This window comes from Microtus ochrogaster, chromosome 4 (genome assembly GCF_000317375.1).
Source record: "Microtus ochrogaster isolate Prairie Vole_2 chromosome 4, MicOch1.0, whole genome shotgun sequence".
Classification (NCBI taxonomy): Eukaryota; Metazoa; Chordata; class Mammalia; order Rodentia; family Cricetidae; genus Microtus; species Microtus ochrogaster.
In genome coordinates this window covers 59,092,340-59,102,324 of record NC_022011.1, presented here as the reverse complement: position 1 = coordinate 59,102,324, position 9,985 = coordinate 59,092,340, and the positions used below count along the sequence as shown (strand labels likewise).

The 9,985-nt window shown below is 39.1% G+C and overlaps 1 protein-coding gene across 2 annotated transcripts in view; it reads left to right on the top strand.

Annotated features, from left to right (window-relative positions):
- Zeb2 (zinc finger E-box binding homeobox 2) overlaps window positions 1–9,985 on the top strand; it is a 128,092-nt gene that overhangs the window by 114,849 nt on the left and 3,258 nt on the right. For both annotated transcript variants that reach the window (XM_013345886.1, XM_013345887.1), the window contains exons 7-9: window positions 994–1,102; window positions 1,991–3,960; window positions 5,376–5,556. In XM_013345886.1, coding sequence (XP_013201340.1) covers window positions 994–1,102; window positions 1,991–3,960; window positions 5,376–5,556 — 2,260 coding nt within the window. The remainder of the gene's footprint in view (window positions 1–993; window positions 1,103–1,990; window positions 3,961–5,375; window positions 5,557–9,985) is intronic.

Genomic DNA, 9,985 nt, shown 5'->3' with positions numbered 1-9,985 from the left:
TTTTTTTTTTTTTTTTTTTTTTTTTGCAAAAGGCTTTTGTGTCATTGCTGCAGAAAAAGGGCTGGCCTCCTACCTTGAGCATCCAGAGTGGATGGCTGTATTTTTTTTTTTAAACCTGAAATTCCACTGCTCCTGCCCTCCCCCCTCCCCTCGCCTTATTCAGAAAGGTCAGCTGTGCTTGATTGTATCTGTGCAGCCTCTAACTTGTCTTTTCAGCAAACTTTCTTTCTTTCGGTCCTTGCACACGACTAAAAAAGAAAACGAAAAGTCGTTGAAGTCCTTTCTACGGGCTTGTGATAAAACTGCCCAAGCAGCTCTCACCCAAGATATTGTCTCTTATTTGATAATGAATCAAGTCTGATAGGCAGCACCTAAGAAGAACAGGGTTCACATGGGCTAGTAGCACCATGGAATGAAATGTTTAAAAAAGCATACCAAGTATTTATAGTCAAAGGGTTTTTTGGTTTTGGGTTTGTTTTTTTTTTTAATTCGGGGGAATTTTTTTTGTACACTTCTTTAAATTTCAGTTTGATTTAGTGTAAGATATACTTTTACTCAGATACAGAAAACTTGATGAAAAATTTAAGTGTGGGTTTAAAAAACTTTTTTTTTCATACTTTTCAGGAAACTATTTTTTCCCCAACAAGATAGCAGCATTTGAACGAGTATTTAGGTTTTTAGATTAGCATTTAGGTTTTAGATTCTGCAGCAGACATGAAGATCCGTGAATATAGCCACAATTGTACTTTAGAACCATTTTAGGCAAGAGAGGACAGGCATGGTTGTGAGGCAAGCGTCAGGTGCACATGCGAAGCACTTATTAAACAAAAGTTCCCGTTTTATTACCAGCACTATCACTTTTATTGCAACTCTGAAAGACAGAGCAGATAAATAAGCATGCACTCAGACGTCTTGGCTTGTCTGAAAGAGATTCCTGACAATCTCCTTTGTGCTCCCTGAACAAAAATGATGGCCGTCTGTCTCCTTTCGCAGCACCAAATGCTAACCCAAGGAGCAGGTAACCGGAAGTTTAAATGCACGGAGTGCGGCAAAGCCTTCAAGTACAAGCACCACCTGAAGGAACACCTAAGAATTCACAGTGGTGAGTAGCGGGGGGCGCTCACTCTCATGCTTGCATTCCTTCCAATTAGAGAAGGGTTGGAAGACTATTTAAATGTTCACAGTCGTGGATGTAGCGTTTTTTGTGCTGACCCATGTATCTCCAAAGCTCTGTTGCCTTGGAGAGTCTTAGGGTACCACTGTAAATGTTTATCCTTCTTACAAGAGCTTTGATTTTTTTCGGGGGGGAGAGGGGGCAAGTCTAGAGATTTTTGCCAAACTGGGTGTCTTTGACATGGAGATATTTGGACTGTGATTTCTGAAGCATATTCATATATGATACCTAGATGTAAACAAGAAAAAGTGAGAGAAAATTGGACAAGAGCTGTATATGCCCAACATTTCTTGACTCCCGATAGCCGTACATCATAAACCCACATCGCACCACTGAGATTTCGGCTTCAGACCTCGTTTGATAGCTCTGCCAAGCATTTTATTACCAAATTGGATGCTATTCAAAGAACTAGTTGAATTGGTAGAATCAATGGAACCTCCACAGAGTTGATTAAAGCCATGGCTACACTTCCCCTTTAAATACTGTGACATCTTTATTGCGTTATTGACCACACATTAATCTGACACTCTGTTTAAATAGGAGGCTGCCAATGGCCTGACAAGATTTGGGATCCTAGCTGAAAAAGGCATAGATAGCCTTCACCTTTCCCAGCCTACATCTTGAATTATGTCCGCCCAGGGTAGAGAAAGTCCAGATACAGTATGGTCACATAACCCTGGCTTAAGAATCTAGAATGTAGGGTCCACCCCCTCCCCCTGGATTCATCTCATTTGGTCCCATACATTCTTGTTTTTGGCAGACTTCACTTGTTACCTACCCAAAGAAACCTAATGCTAATTTTCATTATCATTTTAGGTGAAAAACCTTATGAATGCCCAAACTGCAAGAAACGCTTCTCCCATTCTGGTTCCTACAGTTCACACATCAGCAGCAAGAAATGTATTGGTTTAATCTCAGTAAATGGCCGCATGAGAAACAATATCAAGACGGGTTCTTCCCCAAATTCTGTTTCTTCTTCTCCCACTAACTCAGCCATTACTCAGTTGAGGAACAAGTTGGAAAATGGAAAACCACTTAGCATGTCTGAGCAGACAGGCTTACTCAAGATTAAGACAGAACCACTAGACTTCAATGACTATAAAGTTCTTATGGCCACGCACGGGTTTAGTGGCACTAGTTCCTTTATGAATGGCAGCCTCGGAGCCACCAGCCCTTTAGGTGTGCACCCGTCTGCTCAGAGTCCAATGCAGCACTTAGGTGTAGGGATGGAGGCCCCTCTACTGGGATTTCCCACTATGAATAGTAATTTGAGCGAGGTACAGAAGGTTCTACAGATTGTGGACAATACGGTTTCCAGGCAAAAGATGGACTGCAAGACTGAAGAAATTTCGAAGTTGAAAGGTTATCACATGAAGGATCCGTGTTCTCAGTCAGAAGAGCAGGGAGTTACTTCTCCCAATATCCCGCCCGTCGGTCTTCCGGTAGTGAGTCATAATGGTGCCACTAAAAGTATTATTGACTATACCTTAGAAAAAGTTAATGAAGCCAAAGCTTGCCTGCAGAGCTTGACTACTGACTCGAGGAGACAGATCAGCAACATCAAGAAAGAGAAGCTGCGTACTTTAATCGATTTGGTCACCGACGATAAAATGATTGAGAACCACAGCATATCCACTCCGTTTTCCTGCCAGTTCTGTAAAGAAAGCTTCCCGGGCCCCATTCCCCTGCATCAGCATGAGCGCTACCTGTGCAAAATGAATGAAGAGATCAAGGCGGTCCTGCAGCCTCATGAAAACATAGTCCCCAACAAAGGCGGAGTTTTTGTGGATAATAAAGCCCTCCTCTTGTCATCTGTACTTTCTGAGAAAGGACTGACAAGCCCCATCAACCCGTACAAGGACCACATGTCTGTACTCAAAGCGTACTACGCTATGAACATGGAGCCCAACTCTGACGAGCTGCTGAAAATCTCCATCGCTGTGGGCCTTCCTCAGGAATTTGTGAAGGAATGGTTTGAGCAAAGAAAAGTCTACCAGTATTCAAATCCCAGGTCGCCATCACTGGAAAGGACCTCCAAGCCGTTAGCTCCCAACAGTAACCCCCCCACAAAAGACTCTTTATTACCCAGGTCTCCTGTGAAACCTATGGACTCCATAACGTCCCCGTCTATAGCAGAACTCCATAACAGCGTTACGAATTGTGATCCTCCTCTCAGGCTACCAAAACCTTCCCATTTTACCAATATTAAAGCAGTTGATAAACTGGACCACTCAAGGAGCAATACTCCTTCTCCTTTAAATCTTTCCTCCACATCTTCTAAAAACTCCCACAGTAGCTCATACACTCCAAATAGCTTCTCTTCCGAGGAGCTGCAGGCTGAGCCTTTGGACCTGTCCTTACCAAAACAAATGAGAGAACCCAAAAGTATTATTGCCACAAAGAACAAAACAAAAGCTACTAGCATAAATTTAGACCATAACAGTGTTTCTTCATCCTCTGAAAATTCAGACGAACCTCTGAATTTGACTTTTATCAAGAAGGAGTTTTCGAATTCTAATAATCTGGACAACAAAAGCACTAACCCTGTGTTCGGCATGAACCCGTTTAGTGCCAAGCCTTTATACACAGCTCTTCCTCCACAAAGCGCTTTTCCCCCTGCCACTTTTATGCCGCCAGTCCAGACCAGCATCCCCGGGCTACGACCATACCCAGGGCTGGATCAGATGAGCTTCCTACCACATATGGCCTATACCTACCCCACGGGAGCAGCTACCTTTGCTGACATGCAGCAGAGGAGGAAATACCAGCGGAAACAAGGATTTCAGGTAATGGGATATGTCTTTTCTACTCTGAACAAAGGTGATTAAAAAAAAGTGTGGTCTGGCTGGTATCATCCCCAAGCTGTGATTCCCCAGCCTGCCCAGTGCAAACAAAATTCGCCTAGATGATTCACATGGTGGGGGGAAAAACACTCAGTGAAAGACAAATTCAGAAATAGGAAAGTCTTTCTAACATGAACTTCCAACTCTGAGCTACCAAAGCCATTGGCTGAAAAGATAGTTTTGGTGTTTTTGTTTTGTTTTTTTTTTCCAGGAACCTTAGGCGAGAAGATTGCTAGTTCAAGGTCAGGGAGCAGAGCAGGAGTCTGTTTCCAAAATAAAACAAGTGATGAGTTCTGTCGAGAATTACACGCCAATGATGATAGTCAACAGGCTTGCCCAGATGCTTGGAACTAACATTCTAGTCACATGCTTTGGGAGATGTACATAGCTCAAAGGAATTACACATTTAAATTTTAATATGTGCTTTGTTTGATACAGAATAGTTCATTTTGAAGAGTATGTAAAGAATATTTTACATGTTAACAGGTCTTCTTTCCTATTTTCCAAATTATCAAATAATTGATAGGTGGTTGAATATGAAAGCAAGTGTTGTGTTGGCATTATCGTATATAATCCCTGGTTGCAAAATAGGAGTCAAGGTGGCAGTGCATGGCTGTAACAGCTGTCCAGCATTCCAATTTACAACACATCTGCCTTCTTTGTAAATGCGTTTAAGCCTATTTAATCTTCTCTAGTATTAATTAGTGCAAATACAGTCTAAGAAAACTGAACTGTGGGCTGGCAAATGGAAATGTATGTTATCATGCAGGTTTGCACTCCTTTGGACCAAGACAAAATAAATATCAAGAAAGTTAATAATTTACTGATCCACATTCATTATTGCTCAATGCTGAAGGCTGTTTTAACATAGATAGAACATTGATAAAAAGTGTTATTAATATTCCCTATTTCAAATTAGAAAATTAAATATAAAAATATAGCTTAGGGCTTTTGGTTGGTAGACATACATTTAAATAGATTGTATAATAATAATATTTTGTACCTAAATATAAAATTCAATTAAAATGAGGTTTCTACAGCTACCAATCATTTCTGAAGTAAAGTACACTGGAAAATATGGCAATTCTGATATTTAATGCTCACTTGTGGATATTCCCTGGTATTAAAAAAAATGGAAGATATAAGAAAACTGCTTTTTTCCCATCTCTGTCAGAGGTTTATGCTTTTGTCAAAAAATGAGACTTTACATATTCTTCAGAAAAAAAATAGAAGATTTTAGTCATAAGATAGATTGACATGTAGCTTTTTTGAGGCTCTCCTGATGTCAGCCTATGCATAGTTGTTTGGTGTAAACACGAAGGAAAGAGACTGTGTTGAACTATGTGATTATATCACAGGGAGAATTGCTTGATGGAGCACAAGACTACATGTCAGGCCTAGATGACATGACAGACTCCGATTCCTGTCTGTCTCGAAAGAAGATAAAGAAGACAGAAAGTGGCATGTATGCATGTGACTTATGTGACAAGACATTCCAGAAAAGCAGTTCCCTTCTGCGACATAAATACGAACACACAGGTATGAGCGACTTTGACTAGCTAGCTAGAGCTCTCCGGCCTGCTGTACATATCATAAGATTTAATGGGTACACTTTTGCGACATAAGAGGTAGCCTATGCTGATACCTTCAACAAGAAAGAAGTAATCCTTTTGCGTAACCCAGTAGGACTTTCCGTGTTGCCTGTTTATTGGATCAATCATGTGTTTATGAGTGTGCTTGTCTTCCTAACTTCCAAGTTATCTGTAAAGCAAATTTACTTATCATGTCAAAGAAATATTTAAATGCCCAGGGTAATGAAATGGCATGACAAGAGCTAATTATTGAAAGTATCTTCAAATTCTTAAGCTATGATGAATTTATATATATGTAAAAATCTTACAATAAATCTGGTCAGTGATATATTAGTATAATCATCCAAACATCAAGTAAGCCATGGTTTGGGGTGACTTTGTTTGGTTTCCATAAATTGGCCACTTTTGAATCAATTATGTGTCATTTCCATAAAAGAAAAGCAAGGGACCAAATGAACTACTGAATCTACCTGTAATTGAAAGACTAAAATAATATTTTTCCCACTCATGTGTCACTAATCAGCAATAGTTACAAAGTGAAGGGCTCCTTATGACTGAAGAGGTGGCGCATTACTTTTTCTTAAAAGTGCCATCATGTAAACAATATTTTCCACAATCCAAGATCAGGTCTGCAGCTCTGCGGTAGGACTCCATCCCTGTTCCCTCTCTCCTCCCCATCTCCCTGCCCTGAAGGAGGCAACCTAGCCTTACCTTGACCCTAACCCCTTCCCAGGTTTTTTCCTCTAGAGCGATGGCAAGCTGTATTAGCCCTGGGTGTGGGAGGGGGTATCAAGTCTTATTCAAAATATTGGAAAAGAGAAAAGGAGTAAGAAAGTGGAGGAAAACCTCTTCCTTTAAACAAGGGCAAAAATAGCATTCATTTGTGTTGGGGGAAGTAGTGAGCAAAGGAGAAAAGGTGGTGCTGGATTTTTAACCACCCGCAGGTACGGTACACATTCTGATAGTGAAGGATACCTTGGAAAACGCAAGGACTCCGAATCTTACGAGCCATGTACGTGTTGGAGGTAGCACACATGACAGATTCCAGCTGAGCATGGGGGGAAGTTGGCATGTGCTGGACAAGTAGTGCTGAGGGACACTCTGTGCCGAGACCCAAGCTTCTGACTGCTGTGCTCCTCACCCAGCCAGTTTAGCTCCTTTTCCTCCAGCCGTGACCCCTGCGGCTATTATTTTAAAAGGTCAATTAATGATACTTGCAAAACACCCCAAGTTGATTAGCAAATCTACACAGATTTTATACTTAAGCAAAATATTTGAGACATCAAAATTTGCCTACACTGTTCATTTATTATTCTTTCTTTAATTCTGAGTTTTATTTGAGTATTTACAGAGTAAAAAAAAAATATTTTCATGCCTAAATTTAATTTTAATCAACCTCAAATATATTTTGTATTTCATTATTCAGCTACAATAGGCACATCCCTGAAGGCATCTTTCCCTCTCTGATTGGTCTTATTAAATGACCATATGCAAACTCTATCATTTACTAAATGGTGAGTGTAAAACTTTTATTTTAGTGAGGGCTGTCATACATATTGACATCTTGTCAATATATTTATCTCCTATAAATATGCTAGTCCATAAACTTCATAGGTGTTCAGCTAGTTGAGAGACCCAAAAGTTGACAAACACAAAAGCATATATATTTGATTTTTTTTAAAGTACATTATTATAAAAATAAAATATTCTGGTCCTTTACGATGAGAGATCTGCTGCCTTAGAAACATTGCCTAGCAACAGGATGCGAACCATCCAATGGTTTCTCTAAACTGGTGATCAATTATCCTCCTGTTGGCATCCTAGCTTGTCAAGTTTCCAATATGTTAACTTTTTGGTCTCTTGACCAAACATCTCACGACATCACTACTGTCATTGTGTTAGGTTCCATCCAAACAAAATTCTTCATGAAACTTGTCAGTATGATGTATGTGTAAATTTAGTTGACTTTCTTCTAACTGGACCCCATAAGTCCAGTTTTATTTGTTTATATTAAGATCTAGTAATATTTTTAAATGAACTAATATGAATATTATAAGAGAGAATTGTCTTGACTCTAAGGCTGGGCAATGAAGTTGAATTGTGATTTGCTTACTACATGTTGATTATAAATGTGTCATTGATAAAGTATGTTTGTTATCTGTCTATAGAATTGTTTAAATTAAGAAGAAAATTAGTGTCTATTTATTCTTGGGATTCTGTGCTCTTTTGCCTCAATCTATCTATTTCCTAGGCAGATACCAAAGTCATACTGCTTAATTCTCTTGCCAACGGCTTATTGCTTGCGTGTTTGCTTGCTTTTATTTATTTATTTGTTTTGGTGGGAGGGGGGTACCCTGGATAGTACAGAGAAGATAATACTATGTACATGTTATCTTCAATTGGAATAATTGTCATGAACAATGACTGAAATAAAAGATGTGAACTTTCTGGTAGGCACTGTCAAGGACTCATTTGTACTGCATCAAAATTTTAATCTGACACTTACTGAGGCCTTTCTCTGTTGAGACATTGTGGTAGCTACTTTCAAATCACCTTATTTATAAAAGAGATAAAAGCCTTTCTAGTTTTGAGTAGACAGAGTCTAAATTTTAAATAATTTTAAGTAATCTGGTCAATTTTGTTCCTTAGTCAGACAGCAACTTTTCTCTGCCACAAACCTTCTCTTTGTTACTAGCTTTACTCATTGTTCTAACTGTCAGATGATCGTGAACCTAGATAATAGTGAAAAAAATTGTCCCCAAATGTTTTGGCTAATTTAATAACAATTGGAGCGTTTTTCTGAATCTTGTTCATATAGAAATTTGTTTCTAGAACATTTTTATTTGAGTCAGGTGGACTAATCAAACAAATTAAAGTGAAATAAATTCCCAAGTTAGCTTCTAGTTTAAGTTGAATTTATTAAATACTTGTTACTGAGGTTCTCAAGATTAGTAGAATTTTTAGTCAAAGCTCTCAGCCACGCCCCACTTTTGTCCTTCTCACGGCGTCACAGCTGAGCCCCTTTTCCTTGAGGTTTGCCAGTTTATGATACAGAATTAACACAGTCCTATTACAAGCACAGTGTCTATTATCAAATGAATTCTTTGAAAGTTGGCTGCCTGTCTTCATAACATCCATCTCCCAAGCATTTCTAAAAGGTCTGGAAATCTGTATTGGAAGACGGTTGCTTTCTGTCCAGATGCTGCTCTGGTTTTACGAGTTTAGAAAATCAAAACCCTTATTGGCTTAAAGATCATTCAAAATGTTTCCCTCCATGAGCGACCTAACGGGTTGACCACCTTTGGTCCTGAGCTGATGAAACAGTAGTATCAAAAGGACATCATGGGACAGTTTTGTTCATGCATGCTTTAACAACGAAAGCAACAAGAACATTTCATGTGTAGTTTATCTCCATTTGAACTTATTTGTAGGTACCCTGCTCTTTGAGGCATGCATCCTGCTTAGAATTTAGGAAATGGTTGAATATGTATTAATGGGTAAGAGTTCAGTGGTTCGACCCTAATGACCTATCACAATGAAGTCCTTGTACTAAACACTTTACATATCCTCTCCTTATTCTATCTATGCCCAGTCCTCAGGCTAAGTCCCCAAATGACTTTGCTTTATCTGCAAAGACCCTGATTCTCAAAGCAGTTGACATACCTGAGACTGTACCACATTCTGTCCTAAAAGACGGATTTCAGTGAAACTCCCTAGCTCACCACCCTTATTGAGAACTGTACCATTCTGCCTCCATGGCATAATTGCTCCTGCTACTAATGTTTTACCTTTCTCCCAGTAACATGGGCACTTTAAATCTACACATACAAACAACAACAACAAAAGACCAAAATTGTATCACAGAAGCTTGAACAGTTCTTGAAATGTTACCAAAAAAAGGATAAAATACTCCTAAGGTTTACTCAAATACACTTCTACCCCCTATTGCTATCCACCGAGATTTCTCCTACTCTACCAGAATGTTCTATCATCCAATTTACCTCATCTGAAACATGATTTCCCAAACTTAAAGAATGGTTCTCATATGTCTTAAATTAAACTTACTATCTTGGGGCTATTAGCTGCCTTGCAATAGGTTAATATAATGCCGTCTGCATTTCCCAATTGGTGAGCCTAACAAATTCTTTTTTTTAACATTTTTATTGTTTTTATTGAACTATACATTTTTCTCGGCATCCTTCCCTTTCTTCTCTCGTCCCCTCTCCCCTCCCCCATGACCCCCACGCTCCCAATTTACTCAGAAGATCTTGTCTTTTTCTCTTTCCTATGCAACTTATGGGGAAAAAAAACCAAAACAAATAAACAAAAAATTTCCTGCTTAAATATTGTGCCTTCCCATATCACTCATCACTAAA